Genomic DNA, 21939 nt, shown 5'->3' on the forward strand with positions numbered 1-21939 from the left:
CATCTGTGGCATATGGAAGTTCCTGGCTAGGGCTTGAATAAGAGCTACAGCTATCAGCCTACACCACAGCCACAGCAACTCAAGATCTGAGCTGCATCTGCAACCTACACCACAGCTCACAGCAAGGCCAGCTCCTTAACCCACTGAGCAGGGCCAGGGCTCGAACCTGTGTCCTCCTGGATATTAGCTGGGTTCATTATCGCTGAGCCACAATGGGAACTCCCAGAGGGAGTTTAAAGTTAGCCCCTTTCATGGGGACTCTCCCCCACCACCCTGACTCATTCAACTCAGAGAATAATTTCAGCTCTGGTAGGAAGCAGGGTTGCTTGTTTTGTTGTTGTTTGGTTGGGTTGTGGGGGGGTTGTTTTGGTTTGGTTTTGGTTAACGCTTTATTTCACTGTTACTTTTTTTTAAGTTTATTGAGGTGTACTTAATTTAAAATGTTGTATTAGTGTCAGGTTTGTGGCAAAGTGAATCATTTGTACATATATCCATTTGGACAGCAGTGTTTTTAAAAGAAAACAAGAGGAGTTCCCTTCATGGCTCAATGGTTAATGAACCCGAGTAGGATCCACGAGGATGCAGGTTCAATCCCCGGCCTTGCTCAGTAGGTTAAGGATCCAGCATTGCCGTGAGCTGTGGTGTACGTCACAGACTTGACTCAGATCCCATGTTACTGTGGCTCTGGTGTAGGCCGGCAGCTGTAGCTCCATTTCCACCCCTAGCCTGGGAACTTCCATATGCCACAGGTGCAGCCCTAAAAAAGAAAAAAAAGCACTCTAGATAAGCAGTTTTAGAAAACAGTGAATTCAAATCACATCTTCATGATGGAAGAAGAAAAATTCAGAAAACTAAGTCTGGTCTTTTAAGCCCTCTGGCCCTTGAAGCAACCTGTCTTGGGTCCTTAGCTCACTTTCTAAATAGCCCTGAGAGGTGAAGTTCTATATACTAACTGAGAAGGTGCTCTGCCTGCTCAAAGGTACAAGCTCCCAAGGGCTCTGCCTGGGGCTCACTGACCTTCCTTCTCTCCACCTTCAAGCCCTAACAGGGCTGGTGGTGGCAGAGCCCCTCAGGAGGCAAGTACTTCCTATTAGCAAATCTCTTACATAGCTTTAAATTCTAGAGGGAACAAAAATACTGGACGTAAATGGCTGGATCTTAAAATGGAGTTTGTCATTTGACACTTCACTGGCAAATGTCTAAAATGTGCGGATCCCTGGGGATGGGAAAGAAGAATAATTAAACCTTTTAGGCGGCGCTCTCTCCTAAGGTGTATTGTATTTCATGAACCAAGCGTGTTTCTGAAAGTTGTGTAAATTGAATCTCTATAAATGGAATTCTAATAAACCAGGGATGGTTTCTATTTGAAGGACCCCTTCCATTAATCCCTTTGTGATGTAAATAATCACCCCCAATCTGTCTGTTCCATAAGTTTGCTTTTCATATGTTGGCTTTGCCCAAAGCAGGACACAGCTGTACTGAACTATTGCAGATCTGCTCCCACAGTCGCCAGGAATATCTACTTAGGGGATTTGAATCTGTTTGCTTAACATTTTCAGCCTCATGCAAGATTTAATTTCATTGGCTTTAGGTGCAGTATGTCCGTTGGACTATGGTTCAACGACTCCACTGAAATGCTTTGTTTAAATTGCACCTCTTGGTTGTTTATATTTTCCTGGTTAGAGCACATTCTCTCTAAGTACTTAAGACGATCTGGGGGGTGAAGGGCACCCCTTGAAGACAGTTGAAAAATTGCATGGAGACCTTGGGAAGGAACATTCTCATGGCCAAGGAGCACCGTTGGCTCTTAGCTGCCGTTAAGGGGCTCTTCCTCCTTGTACCATGGATCCTTTTTTTTCTTCCAAAAGAGAGTCCAGCCGTGCCATAAATACACAAATGCAATAAAGTCAAAGCACCATTAAGATGAAAACAGGGACAAGTGAAATATGGGAAGGGGCTTAGGAGGTACAGAATTCCAGTTATAAAGTAAGTAGGTCAGGAGGACGTAATGTACCACGTAGGGAATGTCATCTGTCGTATTGTAATCAGTTTGTACGGCGACAGATGCTGACTCGGCTTATCGCTGAGGATCATTTTGTAATGTATAAAACTCCTCAATCACTAGGTGGCACATCTGAAACGAATAAGATGTTTGAAGTCAGTGACACTTGTATTTTACCAAAAGAAAATGAAAACAGAAAGTTAAGACTCAACCAGTGAAATGGGAAAGGGGAGACTATCAGCACTGACAAATCTAGACCAGGAGTTAGTTGAACACAGACCACAACTCTGAATTTCCTGGCGGCCAAAGCTAGAATGAAAATCGTGGTGGGAGTTCCCATTGTGGCTCAGTGGGTTAAGACCCTAACTGAGGATGCAGGTTCAATCCCTGGCCACACTCAATGGGTTAAGGAGCTGGCGTTGCTGTGGCTGTGGTGTAGGCCGGCAGCTGCAGCTCCAGTTTGACACCTCTCCAGTCTGGGAACTTCCATATGCCACAGGTGTGACCCAAAACATTTAAAAAAAAAAAGAAGAAGAAATGAAAATGGTAGGATAGGTTCTATGGCTCTCCTTGAACCTATAAAACATGTCAGATCACCAGGAGAGATTTGCTAGACACCAGCAACTTTTTCCCGTTAGTCTTTCAGCCCCAATATTATAGCAAAAGCATAAGAAATACTTGCTTGTTAAATGAGAAATATCAAATTTTATCTTTGGGGAAAGTTACAGATGAAACATGGCTTCGTTTTGATGCTTCTCAGACATGGTTAGTGTTGAGACCCGGGACTAAAAGGAAGATAGTCCGGGAAAGCTCATTGGGTTTATAAAACAGTCCACTTGGAATAGCCAGATCTTTCCAACATAGATCAGAAAAGTAACAGAGACGTTCCCACAAGATTCCAGAAGTTTCAAGGATCTGTGAAAGAATCTCACTGAGAAGTGAGCTACCTTCTAACAGTTACACTTTATAACAATAATAAAATACCCAAGAGTTTACAAGGTACTTCCTTGTACATATATCTGTATCCTCACTCTCCTGTGCATGGATGTGAGAACCCGCCTTTCTGCTGCCTCTGAGGCATCCAGAGAAAAAGGATGATTTGCCTAAACTGGTCAATAGTGGACCTGGTCTTCTGAGAGTGACAGACAGGTCAGGGGTACTACAGTGTTTATCAAAAGAAGATTCTCAGAGAGCCGAGATACACTCATTCATTTATTTTTTAATGACTTTTATTTTTTATATTATAGTTGGTTTACAGTGTTCTGTCAGTTTTCTCCTGTACAGCAAGGTGACCCAGTCACACATACATATATCTACATTCTTCTTCTCACATTATCCTCCATCATAAGTGACTAGATATAGTTCCCAGTGCTATACAGCAGGATCTCGTTGCTTATCCATTCCCAAGGCAATAGTTTGCATCTATCAACCCCAGATTCCCAGTCCACCCCTCCCCCTTGGCAACCACAAGTCTGTTCTCCAAGTCCATGAGTTTCTTTTCTTTGGAAAAGTTTATTTGTGCTGTATATTAGATTCCAGATATAAGTGATATCATATGGTATTTGTCTAACTCTTTCTGACACTTCACTTAGTATGAGAGTCTCTAGTTGCAGCTATGTTGCTGCAAATGGCATTATTTTGTTCTTTTTTATGACTGAGTAGTATTCCGTTGTGTATATATACCACATCTTCTTAATCCTACTCATTCATTTATTCATACCAAGTATATTTGTTGAGCATTTACTGTACGCTAGATAGCTATTACTGGCAGCCTCAAAAATAGGCTTTCAAAAAGTTCTCTTTTTGGAATCATGTTGTGGCTCAGGGGTTAACAAATCCGACCAGGAACCATGAGGTTTCAGGTTTGATCCCTGGCCTCGCTCAGTGGATTGGGGATCCGACGTTGCCATGAACTGTGGTGTAGGTTGCATGAGGCTCGGACCCCACATCGCTGTGGCTGTGGCGTAGGCCAGTGGCTGCAGCTCCAATTAGACTCCTAGCCCAGGAAACTCCATAGGCCACAGGTGCGGCCTAAAAAGACAAAAAGACAAAAAAAAAAAAAAAAAAAAAAAAAAAAAAGTTCCCTTTTTGAACAATATTTGATAATCCTCCTACAAGTTTTATGATTATGGTGCATCTGCAGGAGCCACCTATCAGGGGTCTGAAGCCATAAGACTTTGTGCCATAGTTTACTCAAAATCCTACTTTCCTACAAGATGACTTCTTAAAGTTCTGATTTCTTGTCTCCCGAGCCCCAAGTCACAGAAGACCCAGGTTAAAGCACATGACTGATTTCAGACAACCCTGAACACCTACAGGTTTATACCACTAGGGCCACCCTCTCCGAATCATCCAATTCGTTAAGCCGCGCCTGCTGCCTCTGCGCCCACCCCCCCCCTGCCCACAGCCCATCATTTCAGATCGCTGCTTTAGATTTTCTTTCAGGCTCACGCACACATCAAGGTCTAGTTAAATAGCATGCCCACTGATTTGAGAAAGCTTTGTCCTCTTAATAAAGAGATCCTTTAAAACTAGGTAAATCCTATTCTGAAGGCAGAGAAAAACTAAATACGACCAGAGTATAATTTTCCAGGATGAGAGGATTTATAGAGGCGAAAATGTTCTTTCCTCTCCCTGGCATAACATACTTGTGAAATAGCAAAATATTAATTTTTGCAAGGTAGCTTTTGGCATCAGCAATTCTAGTTTATCATCTGGACAAGGCTTATCATTCCAAACACCTAGAATTTTGAAGATACAAATCATTTTTGTTTTCAGAATGCTGAGGATCATGTAGGCATTTGACTTTTTTTTTTTCCTTTTTTGGTGGGGGGGGGTGGCCACTGGGCCAGGGATCTAACGTGAGCCACCGCAGTGACAATACTGGATTCTTAACCCGCTGAGCCACCCGGGAACTTCCACACCTGGCTTTCTAATCATTCAGTGGTGTTGCTACTATTTTTTTTTTTTCAAAAGAAAAAAAAAAAGAAACTTAACCATGCTCAGTGTTACTGTGGGATAATTTGATATTCCTTGGTTGTAGAGTTTCTATTTATGTGCGTTCATCAGACCCATATCAGTTCTTCTGGATGAGTCTATAACTTGGCTATTATCCCAAGAGGTAGGGGGTTAGGGTTGGGGAGGGGAGTGGACCAAGTAATATATTAATTAAATATATCCGTTTACAAAACCTTAAATGAATTGCACCCTCATCATAAGATTTTCCTTGAGTGACAGGGGACCCGACTTTGTAGCCAGTGAGCAGAACAGCAGACAGACTGTGCCAGAGGCAGGGCGTCCCCAAAGGCATATTGGATCATTATATTACTTACATTGAAATAAAAAGATGGGTATGATCCAGGAGCTGTCCTGGAGCAAGTATCCCAGCGTGATTTACAATGTACATCCAGTCCATTTTGTTGGACAACAACAAACAATGACAAAGGCAGCAGCACAGACTACCCCCGAAAGCTCTCTGAAAAGCTCTTTGTCTCCAGTCTTTCTACACTCATACATTTGCATCACAGAGCAGAGCTCACTGGGTATGAAGATGTACTAACTGACCATCGTGCGGTGGCCACAGTCTCCTTGTAAAATAAGCCACAGCACTTACTTCTGCCTTCCGTGTAAAGGGTCCCAAACCCGGAGAGACCAATGCATTCTCTCTGAGTGACCTGGGTGACACAGGACAAAGCCAGAATTAGCTGTCTCATTCCTAAGTTGCACAGGCTCTGCCTCGTTCACAGAGCCCCCTGCCTTTCACGTACATATGTTTATGTGACTTTATATGCAGGAAGAGAGGGTGCCAGAAAAAATCCATAGAGCCGCAAAGGCAGAAATGAGAGTCCCTAAGAATCAGGGGTCGGCAGAACACACTGAAGCAGAGATAGAGAGAAATTCCACCTGTGAGGATGGGTGATGTTGTGAGAATCCCTATTAGGCCTACCCCAGCCAAACCCATTTGGTTTCAGTTTATTTCTAGGAATTCATTTGACACTTACACCTCCCCAGCTCTTGGTGCCCTGGAAGGCCTGGCTTCCCTCCCCCGCCCTCCTCTCTCCACAAGTTCATGGTCTCTCCCCAGGTTTGGCACAGGATGGCACATGTCAGCAGATGGTAAGTAAAGGCTAGCTGCCCTGGCATGACTCAGACGCTGGCCTCCGCAGGAACCTTTTGTTGGGTCATAAAGGACAGAAAAGGAGCTTGCTTCCCGGTTTCTGGCTGTGAATTCCTTCAGGGCCCAGTAGCAATTTGTTGACTAGAGAAGGGTCCAGCCCTCATTCCCTGGATCCTCAAACCATCCTGCATTTCTGAGAAATGTGGATAAAAGGGGACGACCGAGGATTCAGAGGCCAGCCTGTCTCCTAGCAGCAGTTGACCTTGGGTCTCCATGGAAGACCAGTACCTGGCTAACAGCGTCCTGATGCCAGCATCCTTCAGTAGGACATTTTCCTGAATTGATTTCCCAGTGGAGTGAGCCTGCTGGAATTGGGGGGGTGGGATGGTGGAATTGGATGCCCTCCCTGCCCCAGTGCAATCAAAGAAGCAGGCAGGTCTCTGTTGCAGTTGACCCCAGACTAGGAGCTGCACATATCTGTAGGGTGTGACTAGTTAACCATGGTGAACAGTTAACCATGTCCTTCTGGAGTTCCAGAAATAAATAAACAGATGCTAAGCAGATGCCAAGCCCTCAGCACTTTGTGAAATAATCTTAACCTAAATGATGAGCAGCAGTCCTGAAAAACTGTTTTAATAAGATGCTAATGCAGAGTTCCTGTTGTGGCTTAGTGGGTTAAGAACCCAACATAGTGTCCAGAAGGATGTGGGTTTGATCCCTGGCCTTCCTCACTGAACTAAGGATCCTGCATTGCCAAGAGCTGCAGCGTAGGTCTAGAGGCAGCTCAGATCCAGTGTTGCTGTGGCTATGGCGAGGGCCTGTGGCTGCAGGTCCAATTCACCCCATAGCCCAGGAACTTCCACATGCCTCAGGTGTGACTATAAAAGGAAAAAAAAAAAAAAAAGATGGTGATGATGATGCTGGAGTTTACTACTGGAGGACTTTTTTTTTTTTTTTTTTTTTGTCTTAAATATGTATGGATCTGGGAAGTAGGAAATCTTTTCTTCCTACCTGGCCTCTTTCTCTCCCCTACAAGGCACACACACAAACTTATTTGCAGAGCATATATGTATTTCTGTGCTTACTTGATTCTTGGCCATATCTCCTACTCAAACATAAGCCCCATGAGGCAGAGGTGATAATTCTCTGCTCACAGCAATCTCCATAGCACCTAGCACACTGCTTAGCACATAGTATATGTTCACTAAATATCTGTAAATTAATTAATGAGTTCAAAGAAAGCATTCCAATGCTGGTAATTAGTAGGAAGGGCACAGAGAATAAACAGACCCTCCCCAACAAGAAATTACTGTGAATTTTTAAAGGATGAGGAAAGAATGGAAGCCTACTTAAGTATAATGGTGAATTTCCGAAGCGGTGCTCATATTGCTAATTTCAAGATTTGTGAAATATCAGACAAGCATTTGCATAGCATATAATGAGGAGTCAGAGTGATTATTAAAAATCAAACCACAGCAGATTTATGACTGGATCAAAAGCACTGTCCATTCTAGAGCCTTTTTGTGAAGCCCCCAGGCTGGCTGGGAATAGGGCATCCAGGAACCTCTTGCCAGATGCATATTAAAAGATCGCTCCGGTGTTCATTTCTGCACAGATTGTGGACGGCAAGCTCTGGTTCCAGCTGGACTGCGGTAGCGGCCCCGGAATCTTGGGCATCTCGGGCCGCGCGGTCAACGACGGGAGCTGGCACTCGGTCTTCCTGGAGCTCAACCGCAATTTCACCAGCCTGTCCCTGGACGACAGCTACGTGGAGCGGCGCAGGGCGCCCCTCTACTTCCAGACGCTGAGCACCGAGAGTACCATCTACTTCGGAGCCCTGGTGCAGGCGGATAACATCCGCAGCCTGACCGACACGCGGGTCACACAGGTGCTGAGCGGTTTCCAGGGCTGCCTGGACTCGGTGGTGCTGAATAACAATGAGCTGCCGCTGCAGAACAAGCGCAGCAGCTTCGCCGAAGTGGTGGGTCTGACGGAGCTGAAGCTGGGCTGCGTGCTCTACCCGGATGCTTGCGAGCGGAGCCCGTGCCAGCACGGGGGCAGCTGCACCGGCCTGCCCTCCGGGGGTGAGTGCACCTGCGCCCTGGGCACCCCGGCCTTGCCAGGCCTTAGGGGGCGGGACAAGGCGGGGCGGGCAAGAGGCAGACCTGCAGGGGGTCTTGCTCTCACAAGCCTAACCATCCCAAGGGCTCTCCTGGAGAGTTGTATTCACCCATGTTGCTGGCCGAGCTTACTTCCTAATCCCCTTTGTGGTGGTCTCAGAGTTGGACAGTTACAGGAGTGTCCAGATTAGCCAATCCATTTGCTGAATCCCACAGGCGCAGTGTGCTGGCCACAGGAGCCCAGAGAGGCTATCAAGGCTGCCTGCGGTCTGGCCTGTCCACACCCGTACAGGCTTTAGCAGCCTGGAGGAATAGGATCCCCTTTTAAGTATTAGCCCCTTTGGACTACCTGCGTGTCACTGCAGAAGGCTCGGTGTCAAGGACCATCCTGTCACAGGGAGACATATCACTTTACTAGATGCTAAAGGACCAGTGGGCTGAAGCCACCATGCCAGAAATAGCAGTATACCAGAGATGCTTTGGAGCGTGCTCTTAAAACGTATGTGTTGCAAATAAGTCTAGCGAGAACTCTATAAAGGAGTAGAAGATCAAGAATAAGGAAAAAGCAGAGTTCTGTGGGGGCACAGCAGATCAAGGATCCCTGTTGTCACTGCTGTGGCTCAGGTCGCTGCTGTGGTGCAGGTTGAATCCCTGGCTGGTGAACTTCTGCATGCCTCAGGGGCAGCCAACAAAGGGAGGTGGGGGGCAGATGAGGAGAAGGCAGTTTGCAAGAAATATCAGGACAAACAGGTAACGAGGGCATGATGCTTTACCCAGTGAATTTTCCCCCAAAGATATTTCACAAAGACAAAAAAAAAGAACGGTGTAGGAGGAAAAAAAAATGTGGATTTATAGCGGGCTTCTATTGTTTGAAGGAAAAGCCAAGGTTATTTAAGTCCTAGGCATCTGAGGATGAAAGAATCTCTGACTTTACCCAGATGCGGGCTCTGCGTTAATGTAAACTAGGTCAGGTGCCCTCCCAGTTGAAGGCTTTGCCACCTCAACAGCCCAACCACTGATTCCACTTCAGCCCCTCTGCAGAGTCTCTCAGTGGGAGTGTGATTAGCAAATTTAAACCTTCCTCGCCAATCATTTAGAGATTCTGCTGTGTGCATTACCATCTAATGTTCATGAAGCCCAACTCCAAATTTAGAGTCCATTTTATTATTAGAATGTTATAAACTGCCCATGAAATGATGCACGGCCGAAAATACAGACACCAAAGTTATTTAGACTTGCATATGTTACTGCCACAATGAGGGCCAAGTGCCCTGGGGGGAAATGTCTGCCGTCTCAATTTAAGAAATCTCTTTGCTGTTTTCACTGTCTCAGCACTATATGTAAATAAAGAGTTGTTATGGTGCCGTAATTCCCGAATGATGGGCAGTAACTATACTGCAGTGGTTCTATAAACCAGCCCATTATGACAAGTCATGGCCAGTTTTTCACCAGGCAAAACAATTCTGCCAGTGTGAGCCATCTACGGTATATAAAAGGAGCATATAATTAAATTGGGTTGAAATAGAACACCACTCCATGTCAAATTCTGGGTACACAGCCACAAATTGTAACATACTTTTAACGATGGCAGGGCGTTGTTTTTGCTGGCAAAGCTATGGTCTTCCACAATGGGTTAGCTTTAAAATAATAATAATAATAATAATAATCACTGTATTAAGGAAGACGACTAAGGAATTTTGTTTTTCTTCAGTGTGCATTTTAATTTTTTGCATTTAATTTCCATGAAATCCTTGAGCTCAGTGTTCAGGGCAGTAATTATGTCCATTAAATGACTGTGACCCATGAGGTGTTCCCATCATGGCACAGCGGAAAGGAATCCGACAAGGAACCATGAGGTTGCAGGTTCGATCCCTGGCCTCGCTCAGTGGGTTAAGGATCCAGCATTGCCGTGAGCTCTGGTGTAGGTTGCAGACGAAGCTCAGGTACTGTATTGCTGTGGCTGTGGTGTAAGCTGGCAGCTGTAACTCTGATTATAATCGTAGCCTGGGAACCTCCATATGCTGCAGGTATGGCCCTAAAAAGCAAAAAAAAAAAAAAAAGGCTATGACCCACATCAGAAACAGCAGTTTTCCTCTATTGTTTAATCTCATGTGATGTAACCAGATTTCAGGACTGAGGCCCATCCTGCCGTATACTTTTTACATGGTCTAAAGAACCTGCTTTCCCTTTTGAGGGACTCACCTTTGCCTGTGGGTTGCATCCTCTCTCATACTCCTTTTTGTCCACTGCTCCCCACTTTCCCCTATGATTGAGTTTGGGATTGGAGTTGGAATTGGGATTCTGCAGCAAGTACTCCTTCTTTCAACGGAATAAGGCCTCTTGTCTGCCCAAGTCTTTCCTTTGTGCCAGGGGCCTATTGTTTTCCTAAAACAAAGAAAGTGTCTTTCCTCATCTCCATCAGTACAACTCCCTTCTCTCAAGCCCACCACCTCTGTTGAGTTGAGAAGGCTGAGTGGTCTTTAGCTGAGCAGCACCCCCAGGCGTGGCCCAGATGGGGCAGCATCGTGCTCTCGTGCACAGCAGTACTGAGTCAGAACCAGCAAACTCCGGGCCGCCCACCAGGAAATCCAACCAGAGGCCTTCTGTTGCTTCCCTGGGAATCAAAGGCCCAGGATCCCTCTTCTGATGCATGAGGAGGTACCCACCTGCTTCCTGGCCATCAGGGGGCGCCTTGACTTCTAAGAAAAGAGGAGAGAGAATCCATTTTCTTGCCCCCATCATCAGGTATAGGTCTCTATATCCTATCTACTCATTCCCTAAATCGGTGCCAAAGAGTAAGTGGGGCGGGGGGCAGGGAGAGGGAGCAAGAAAAGGAAGAACCAACAATTTGGCCTTTAACTCATATCTATGAAACTATTTAGCTAATTATAAGGTTATTTGAAATAAAGGAAAAATTGTCTTCGTTGTGAGTGGTGGTTTTAGAGGAACAACAGGACTGAGTCATTGATGAAAAAATATTCATGCCTGGAAGAATTACCTCTGGCTACCAGGGTGTCTAATCACAGGGAGAGAGTCTTGCGTCCCTAGATCAAAGGCGAGCATGCAAAGAGGAAATGTGAGCTGGAGGAAGTAGAGCGAGGCACTTAAAATGAAGCCATGTACATGAGAATGTTGATCACACAGTTTAATTGTTTGAGCACCTTACTGTTGTTGAGACCCTGAGTTATCCATCGCTCTAAAATTCCAGTACCCATATTTTAGCATAGCCATCCCCTTGGCTACTCAGGAAGCCTAGAGTATCAGAGTTGCTGTTGTGGCAAAACAGAAACAAATCCGGCTAGTAACCATGAGGTGGCAGGTTTGATCCCTGGCCTCGCTCAGTGGGTTAGGGATCCGGCGTTGCCGTGAGCTGTGGTGTAGGCTGGCAGCTGCAGCTCTGATTTGACCCCTAGCCTGGGAACTTCCATATGCTACCAGTGCAGCCCTAAAAAGCAAAAAAAAAAAAAAAAAAAAAAAAAAAGAGGGCTAGAGTATCGGTTATTGACTCTCCTGGTGACAGACTCCTCTCTCAAATTGCGACAATCCTAGCACCTGGCCCTTGTTCCCGAGTGTGCAGAGGTTTTAAAGCAGGCAACCCACAGCAAGAGGTATTTTCTTTCAGAGAAGCAGGATTCTGATCCAACTACCTCCAAACCCAGCCAGACCCTTGGCATGAGAGGCAGGGGAGCCAAGTCTGCTAGCCTGGAATGCCATGGTCAGCAGGTTTGACCAGCATTATAACTCTGGCTGTCTCAAGAGCAAGCCACGGGAACCCCAGGGGAGTCAGAGCCCAGAACACTGACTTGTAATAAGAGGGTAACTGTGACTCTGCAAACCAACCACAGAGGGAAGGCTCTCTCTCTGGGTAAAGCCCTAAAATTATACATATTTCATAAACATGAGCTGGAAATAGCAACCACCGTGGAAAAGCAATGGTCTGGTCCCATCGTGACCCCTGCATTTCCAGACCCAGCGGGTAGGCGGCAGCCCAGTGAGTGCCCACAATCTAAATAAGGAGACCTCAGTCCTCCGTGCCTTATCCTACCCAGTCAAGGCATTTACCTTAAAATCAAGTTGAAGCTAAACTGTAATTTGGCGAAGCAATTTGGCAACTGCTGACTGCCAGGCCAGAAATAGTCATTCAGACAGATCTCATGAGACTTGGAAACCTAACTCTTAAAATGAAGAAATGGGTAGCTTTTTGAATGGTAACTTCGGTTTGTTAGTTTGTTACTATGTGCTGGATACTGTGTTAAGTGCTTACCTTGCAGATGCTTATTCACCGTGACACAGTTCTCATCACAGCATTCTGGATGGGTGCTTTTCTTTCCTTCCCTCAACCCTCGTTTTTCAGAGAAAGAATCAGGCCAGAGAGGTTAAGTAATCAGCCCAATATCACACAGCTAGTAAAGTAGGGAAGCCAAGATTTGATCCAGGTTTGTTGACGCCTTCACCGCCCCCTGCCCCCAGCCTATGCTGTTAACTCTTGGTACTCAAAGTGTTTTCCAGGGACCAGCAGCGGTGGCATGGCTGGAAATGTTAAAAATGCAGCATCAGGAGTTCCCATCATGGCGCAGTGGTTAACGAATCCGACTAGGAACCATGAGGTTGCGGGTTCGGTCCCTGGCCTTGCTCAGTGGGTTAACGATCCAGCGTTGCCATGAGCTGTGGCGTGTGGGTTGCAGACGCGGCTCGGATCCTGCGTTGCTGTGGCTCTGGTGTAGGCCGGTGGCTACAGCTCCGATTGGACCCCTAGCCTGGGAACCTCCATATGCCACGGGAACGGCCCAAGAAATAGCAAAAAAAAAAAAAAAAAAAAAAAAAAAATGCAGCATCTCAGAGTGAATCAAAATCTGTATTTTAACAAGATCCCTAGGTGATGTGCTGATTTCTTTATCTCCAAGCTGCCCTGAAAACCCAAGAAAAGTAGTTCTTTTCTGTCTTCGCATATTGTCTGTAGTGGATCCAACTCTAAGATGTTTCTGCATCGCCTGAGCCCTGATTCGAATGGGCCCTTGTTAGAGAAGAGTCTCGTGGTTGTGAAAGGAAAAGGAGAATTGACTTGCCTCCGTCATCCAATGACTATGTCAGAGGAACCTTCTACTTGGTCACTGAGATGTACTGGCAAATTCCTGAACTTAATACCTCAAAAATAAAAAAAAAAAAAATTCTCAGTGAAAAGTTTGGAGGAACAAAAAGCCCAGACCTATCAATCAGAATCTCAGAATCCACAAGGTAGAATTCAAGCATCTCTATTTTTAACAAGCCTCCAAGATAGTGCTGTGCAATTCTGAGTTTGAGAACCACTGACACTTGGGAATCTCAAGAAAATCTGTATTTGCAAAAATGTCAGTGAATTCCAGGAGACATAGGACATTTGGAATTGAATGTCAGATGCCCAACCTGCATTTTTTAAATACTTGCTTTAGTGGAACCGTTGAACTCTGTCCCTCAGATGGCCAGAAGTTTGAGATGACCCTGGGCTCCCTTTCAAAGAGAGAAATAATAATATGAACCTATTCCTCCCAAATAAATTGCACAAAATGACAAGTTCCTGGATTTTGCAAATAGTTGGGCATACATAGAAGCGTTTTCGGCAGCAAAGCTACCTGTGCTACTGTGGGTGTTTTGTTGAGTATTTGGGGTCCCTAACTTGTAAGTGTCTAAATTAACTCAGTCTATCAATCAAATATCTGACTTGTGTTGAGCTCCCTATTAAATTCTGGGGTCCTGTTGCTATCTCTGTGACTAGTGGATTCACTCGTGTGGCCTCCCTCCCCTCACAGCTGGCTTAAGTGATCTGGATGGGTTCCCTGTATGTGCTCAGCCTCCTGGCCCTCTGAGCATAGTGGGAGCTGGGAGAAGCCAGGCTCCCAGGGGATACACTGTGAACAGATTTGACTGAATTTTGCAGCTTTTAGGGAATTTTTTTTTTTTCTGAGTAACTTTTTTTTTTTTTGTACTTTGGGAAAAGCCTCATGATGACAACATTAATAATATAACATAGAGGAGTTCCCATTGTGGCACCACAAAAATGAACATGACTAGTATCCATGAGGACGCAGGTTCGATCCCTGGCCTCACTCAGTGGGTTAAGGATCCAGCAATGCCATGAGCTGTGGTTTAGATCACAGATGCGGCTCAGATCCCACATTTCTGTGGTTGTGGTGTAGGCCAGCAGTTGTAGAGCTCTGATTCGGTCCCTAGCCTGGGAACGTCTATATGCTGCAGGTGCAGCCCCTAAAAAAGATTGAGAGAGACAGAAAGAGAGAGAGATGATAGATAGATAGAATAAAATAAAATAAAGTAAAATAAAGCATAGATACTGATAGAAAAACTCAAAATTCTAAAGCAGTCAAGTTCTGGGCAGATGCAAAAGAGCATGCTAGACTAAGGTGAAAATGTCCTGTGCATCCATTGTTGTTCATATACTAAATGTTTCCAGATCCTCAAGGTAAATATTAGAGGCTCAGCCCAATATACAATACGTGACCTGTGAGCCAGCTTTCCGAGGGGAAGTGAGAGGTCTCTCACCTTCAGAGGTTTTCAAGGTGTGGCATGGACGCTGCTGATGAAAGAGGAAAGTCAGAGTGACTGTAAATTGAGATGGTGGCCTCCTGAGGGAGGCCGTGTCTGCAGCTGAGCTCCCTCTACCTGGGATTAGCATCCGCGTGCCTGTGCGGCCACCAGTTGTCTCCTACTGATTGAAAGTCACTTGGATTAGAAGTTTCGGTGTTTCCCAATATTCAGCCTAAACATCAGATTAAAAAAGAAAAAAACAACAAAAACAAACAAACAGACAAAAACGCCCATGGCTTTCCATTGTTTGGTTTATGAGCCACACAGAAATGAAGCGGATTTCGGAATCCATAGTAATTACAGTAATTACATCAATAAAGCACCTAATGTTTGTGGGCTGCATTGTGGTGGATGAATCCAGAAACCTCATTATCCTCTGTGAAGTGGGTATCAGTGAGGCTTCATTATCAGATAGAAATAGAGGTTCCTAGAGGTCAGGCAGCTTGGCCGGCCGTGCACACCCAGCTGGTGGGTACCAGCCAGAACTTAGACATGTACCCACGGCCTCACTGCCACATCACAGCTGCCTCCCCACATCACAAAGTTCTTGCAGAGTCGGAATGAAATCCATAATTCAACAAGCATCGTGGTTGATGCTGACTTGAGATCCCAAGTGCTAGTTGCACATCTGTCATTATTTCCACCTTTGTGCAGAAGGCAGCTGTTTCCTTATCAAAGCAGCCAAACCGGATCGGAATGGGGTTGACCCACACCAGGCGAGCGGGGCCGAAGGTGGAAGCCATGACTCAGATGAATCAAGCCAGCAAAGGACTAATAAGTCAAAGGAGGAAGATAGGAATTATCTTGATTATTTCCTTACACAGCCCAAATCCCTCTGGGACTGCTCCAACCGTTGCTATTTTTGCATTGAATAGGTTTTGCAATGTTTTTCTTTGAGCAAGGAAAGGAGGACGTATTTAAGTTCGTCTAGGTGCAGATTTTTCCAAACCATCTGCATCGGCTGTAACTGGAAGGATTGTAAACAAGAACACAGCTTTGAGGCAAGGCTTTAAAACACACTCCTCATCTTGTGAGGATTCGAGAGAAGAGAAGCTATGACATTTTTTTAAAAAAAAAATGTGTATCAGCGCTAGTGTGACAATTATCCTTTTTAAATCTAAGAACTGGTATGAGTGGCACCTGCCACTTGTGACTGCGTAACTTAGGGCAAACAATCATGTACACCTCAGCTCCCATTTTGGAAAATAATAGTGCTTTCGGCAGAGGGTTGTTGTCAAGAATTAAGTGAGCAGGGAAGGTACTTAGCATTTTCCCTCGCACATCATAAGCTGTCGTTCTGGCTAAGTTTCCTTATTTGATGACCTTCTTCCCCAATCCAAGGGGGGAAAAAAAGTCTGCTCTTTTTAATAAGACTTCGAGAATCTCCACTGATTTTTACTCTTCTTTACATTTACAAAGGTGTTAAAATATTATTCGTGATCTCATAATGACAGGCTGTCTTTTGGAATTCTGTTTTCTCTATTTGTGTTTTATACCAACATATGGTAAAGCTTTGGAAGAGCTGAAGCTTTATTGTGCTATTATCTTTATTATTTAATGATTATTTGGCTCCCCGAAGGGATGTCTCATGCTGTCCATCTCATGGCATCTCATTGGTTCCCTGGAGAGTTGTGGGGAGTAGCTACAAGCCCTTCCTTATTCCTTCCTAGTAGTGACTTCTGGCTTACTGACAAGTCCCAATGCCATGATTTGAGAAAGATTTGAGAATCCGAAAGCCTGGATCTGAAGCTCAAGCTCCTCATTTACTTGTTGTATGTACTTAGACACTAATCTCTCCAACACCCCCATGGATTTGGGGTTAATGGAACCTCTTATTTTTCTTTTGTAGGATTATTGTGATTTTCAGAATGACTGAAAGTGATATTAAACCACTAAAACATTAGATCCCCAGTAGAATGATGGCAGACTTGTTGATATTATAAAAAAAGATTAATAATGGGGCTCAGGCCAGGATAATGAGATCATAAATAATACTTCCTTAGAACAGGTTAATTTTATCAACAAGCCTCTTTCACAAAGGCTAAATGAGATATATAACTTTTCTTGCATTTAAAAAAAATCTAGGAGTTCCCACTGTGCCCGACTAGTACCCAATGAGAACACAGGTTCAATCCCTGGCCTCGATCAGTGGGTTGAGGATCTGGCATTGCCATGAGCTCTGGTGTAGGTTGCAGATGCAGCTCGGATCTGGCATTGTTGTGGCTGTGGCGTAGGCTGTCAGCTGCAGCTCTGATTCCACCCCTAGCCTGGGAACTTCCATATACCACATGTGTGTGGCCCTAAAAAAAAAAAAAAAAGGCAAAAAAAAAATAGCTAATTACTCTTATCAGTTGCTTTTTTGTTTCATCATATTAGCATAAAACCCCTCAAAATTTAAACTTTTTTTTTAATCTTTTGGACTGCACCTGTGGTGTATTTAGGTTCCCAGACCAGGAGTCTAATCAGAGCTACAGCTGCCGGCCTACACCACAACTCACGGCAATGCCGGATCCTTAACCCACTGAGCGAGGCCAGGGATTGAACTCTCGACCTCATGGTTCCTAGTCAGATTCGTTTCTGCTGCACCATGAGGGGAACTCCCTCAAAATTTAAACTTCTAAAGGAAATATTTCTTCCAAAGGGTCTCTGCTTCCCTTGACCCATGGGTTTGATATCATGAGAACAGATCCTGGAAAGTGTTCTTCGCTCGTTGGTAAACAGAGAAATCCAGAGAGTGTAGTGAAGTGTGATTGTTAAAAATACAGTTCACGGAGTTGCCATCGTGGCGCAGTGATTAACGAATCCGACTAGTAACCATGAGGTTGCAGGTTCGATCCCTGGCCTTGCTCAGTGGTTTGAGGATCTGGCGTTGCCATGAGCTGTGGTTTAGATCACAGATGCGGCTCAAATCCTGCATTGCTGTGGCTGTGGTATAGGCCAGTGGCTACAGCTTCCATTAGACCCCTAGCCTGGGAACCTCCATATGCCGAGGGTGCAGCCCTAGAAAAGACAAAAAGACAAAAAACAAACAAACAAAAATGCAATTCAGGATAATACTGAACAACTCAGGACTCTGAGGCCAGAATGCTGGGGTGCAAATCCACACTAGCTTCGTGATGGTGAACAGGTAATCAGCTTCTCTGTGCCCATTTCCTCATCTATAAAATGGGAATAATAATAGGACCTTCCTCGCAGGCTTGCTTTGAGAATTAAATGGGTTAATTCATGCACGGTGCTTAGAACTGTTCTTGGTCCATCATACGTGTCACGTGTCATCCACTGTGATTACCATTATCTTCAAAATGCGTGGCTGGTTTTCGCAGATGTAGAACAGGGCTTCTTGGTCGTGAAGGGTTTGTAGTGATCTCTGTGCCAAGAGATGGTGTTTCTCTGTCATTGTATCCATCCCCAGTGCTTATTCCAAGGGAGTGTTGGTAAACCAACTCTCTAAAAATAAAAGCCCTGATCTGCAGTGTTTACTGATTTCTGTGGTGTAAATACTCCCAGCCTGGCTGGCGTCAGGCTACCTGTGGTTTACTAACCATCTGCCAACACTCCACAGTCAGTGCCCCCGACCCTGGATGAGCTGGCTCCAGCACACCACTGCCAGTGGCTTAGGCAGTCAGTGAATAGGTTAATCAGTCAGGCTGGCGGCTGCCTCAGGTAGCACTAGATAGCCCGAAAAAGATAATGGAAATGACAAAATGCAGAAGGCGAAGGCGTGGGAGTAAAATAGGGCACTAGAGGTAGTGCCTCATTTTAAATTCTGATTTTCCAAGGCACAGAGACACCAAATCAAAGAAATCAAGCCCATGACCCTCATTAGAATCCAATTTGCATGGTAGGGATTCAAATGGCCCTTTTTTCCAGACAGTCCCCCCACCCCCTACCCCTCCTTGACCCCCAACTACATCTGCTATAGTTTTATTCGAGAAATGGCCAGAAGCTTGTCACATGGGAGCTGGAGAGGGAGGAGTTTTCCCTGCGCTGACCCACCTGGCCTTAGACGCCCCTTCCTAGCTGCCCTCCCTCTGCATTGCATCTTTGAAGCCTTTCTCCCATATATTTTTGTGCAGTTACTTAAAATTATTTTAAAGCTGAAGAATAATGAAGTGACATAGTGGCAGTGGCTCAGCGGGTTAAGGATCCGATATTGTCATTGCTATGGATTGGGTTGCTGCTGTGGTGCAGGTTTGATCCCTGGCCCAAGAACTTCCACGTGCCACAAAACCCCAAGCCAACAAACCAAAAAAGTGCATATAGTAAAATGTACAGTTTGGTGAATTTCCTCAAACTGGATACTCATATAATCAGCCTCTAGATGCTGAGTCAGCACAAGCAAAGACCCGGGACCCCTCATGCCCTCTCTCAGGCTGTAGACTACCCAGTGTAACCTCCATCTTTGCAGATTGCAGCACTGTGCTTGTCCTGCCCCTCCCTCTAGTCTAAAAAAGAATCTAATTCATCCTCACAAGTCACTCTACCTCTAAAAAGCATGGCATCCTGGCTAAGGACTAGACAGGTGACATAAAAAAGCATTTCTCCCAGTGTCAATTGCTTTCAGCAACCCCCACTTTCTATTTAGTGAGCAACTTCCCAAATTAGAAAAAAAATTGCCCCAAGGCAGTAGCATAATTTGAAGCCAGCAGACCTCAGACTGTTGCATCCTGCGCAGAGATTTCAGGCCAGCTGTCTCCACTGTTTTCATCAACAATGGTCTTAGAAGTTCACTCCCTGGTGTTTCATTGGTGTTGCACTCACCAGTATCCTGTCTCTCTCTGAGCCTCAATCTCTAGCCTTCTGCGGTTCTTAGTGCCAAGGAGGCTGGGCCTACACAGTCCCCTCCTCTTGGGAATGTAAAGAGTCTCTCTTGCCTCTTCCACCTGACTCCCGAAAATGAGTCTTTCTCTCCAAACCTATGAGCGCCCGCACACAATCACCATATCCTCCTATACATGAGAGTTCCCTGGAGTGAGGATTCAGTAAAAAGCACAAGAGAGCCTATGCAATTTCAATCTGTAGATTATTAACTATCTTATACGTGTGGACATCAACCTACAGCACAACAACACCAGTCACTGACCACTTGGGGAGCAGAGATTAGCCCAAGAGCCCTTCAAATAGGAGTGAGGAAGGTTATTTATGAATTAAAGTAGGAGTTCCCGTCGTGGCGCAGTGGTTAACGAATCTGACTAGGAACCATGAGGTTGAGGGTTCGGTCCCTGCCCTTGCTCAGTGGGTTAATGATCCGGCGTTGCTGTGAGCTGTGGTGTAGGTTGCAGACGCGGCTCGGATCCCGCGTTGCTGTGGCCCTGGTGTAGGCTGGTGGCTACAGCTCCGATAAGACCCCTAGTCTGGGAACCTCCATATGCCGCGGAAGTGGCCCAAGAAATAGCAAATAGACAAAAAAAAAAAAAAAAAAAAAAAAAGAATTAAAGTAAATATCATGTGCCTGTTGGATGCTGAGACCCACAAATACCCTTCTTCTATCACCATCCCTGGCCTCACTCAGTGGGGTAAGGATCCAGCGTTGCTGTGAGATGTGGTGTAGGTCGCAGACGCAGCTCGGATCTGGCATGGCTATGGCTGTGGCGTAGGCCGGCAGCTACAGCTCCGATTAGACAACTAGCCTGGGAACCTCCAGCTACAGCTCTGATGAGACCCCTAGCCTGGGAACCTCCATATGCCATGGGTGTGGCCCTAAAAGGAAAAAAGATGAAAAAAAAAATGTAACACAGCGGAAATTGCTTAGAATTCCATACACAAATTAATTATCATAGAGGTGTAAAGACTGAGTAAGAATATATTGAGCTATGCACGGTCTCCCAACATTGACCTCTTAGAAAATGCCTTCTCAGGAAGCTACTGCAGAATGAGTTCTCTGATGAGATGAGCGTGGTACTTATGATAAACTCCTATGTGGAAACACCCTGCCTTTTCCAGTATGTTGTACAGCGAGGAAAGCATCTTCCTCCCCATCCTGGTCTCTGATCTTGGGGTCTGATCTCTTCTCTGGGCATCTCATACCATTTTCAGTAGCATCCGTGTATGTGGTTATTTAGGTGAATTTCTGTGGACGAGCAGGGACTCCAAACTGTTACTTGGCATTTTTGTGGCAAGATGTGTTCCAAGTTCAAAATAACTTTTCTAATCATCTTTGGAATTTGGGCCCTGCCCAAAATTTGGCTCAGGGGAATTAGAAGGACATGTTATGGCTGAGTATCATCAGCAGCATCCAAGGCTCACGAGCTCCTCTGTTTCCCCAGGTTACCAGTGTACTTGTCTCTCCCAGTTCACCGGAAGAAACTGTGAATCAGAGATCACAGCCTGCTTCCCAAACCCCTGCCGGAATGGAGGCTCCTGTGATCCCATAGGAAACACTTTCATCTGCAACTGCAAAGCTGGGCTCACTGGAGTCACGTGAGTGAGATTGTGCATTTAGTTTTTTCTATGCTGCTTCTTGTTGCTAAGAGCTGGGGGTTAAGTATCTGGCATTGTCACTGCTGTGGCTCAGGTTTGGTCCCTGGCCCAGGAACTTCCATACACCGTGGGTATGGAGGGGAAAAAAAAAAAAAAAAAAACTAACTGGGGTAAAATATTCACCACTAATAGGATAGACAAAAGGTTAATATCTTTATATAAAGAGTTCTTATAAGTAACTAAAATATTAACAGAGATTATCTCTGGTTAGTGGGGTGATGGGTAAATTATATAGTTTGCTTTCTACTTCTCTATATTGTCAAAAATATATATAATTACCATATGTTCTGTAGTCAGGAAAAAGATTCATTTGAAGAAAGTCATCTATGACCCCTGATATTTTCAGGATATTTCTGAGGCAGACATATTATCCATTTCCTCAGAATTCATTAACTGGACTCTACTGCCTAGCGTTTTATGATCATTCTGAGAAACTAAAGCTTACCTTTCCTTTGCAAATCTTTTTTCCCCCAAGAATGAGGGAAATTAAAGTGTTAGCCAAATGGAAAGAGAATGTTTTAAGTTCTTAGTAAAACGCCACTTTCATCCATCCTTGATGGTTTTAGAAGTGTATATATATATATATATATATATATATGTAATCTCAAGCAAAGTGATATTCTAATTACAGATCAGTCTTA

General features: G+C 45.0%; 1 protein-coding gene across 7 annotated transcripts in view; it reads left to right on the forward strand.

Moving 5' to 3' along the window:
- The window catches only part of FAT3 (FAT atypical cadherin 3), a 706846-nt gene that overhangs the window by 669460 nt on the left and 15447 nt on the right, over positions 1 to 21939 (forward strand). For all 7 annotated transcript variants that reach the window (XM_084975652.1, XM_084975655.1, XM_084975649.1 and 4 more), the window contains 2 exons: positions 7735 to 8203; positions 21085 to 21238. In XM_084975652.1, coding sequence (XP_084831778.1) covers positions 7735 to 8203; positions 21085 to 21238 — 623 coding nt within the window. The remainder of the gene's footprint in view (positions 1 to 7734; positions 8204 to 21084; positions 21239 to 21939) is intronic.

The sequence above is a fragment of the Sus scrofa genome, chromosome 9, assembly GCF_054392235.1.
Source record: "Sus scrofa isolate SSC_HxYL_T2T_F1_AM1 chromosome 9, Sscrofa_HxYL_maternal_Yorkshire_Landrace_v2.0, whole genome shotgun sequence".
Classification (NCBI taxonomy): Eukaryota; Metazoa; Chordata; class Mammalia; order Artiodactyla; family Suidae; genus Sus; species Sus scrofa.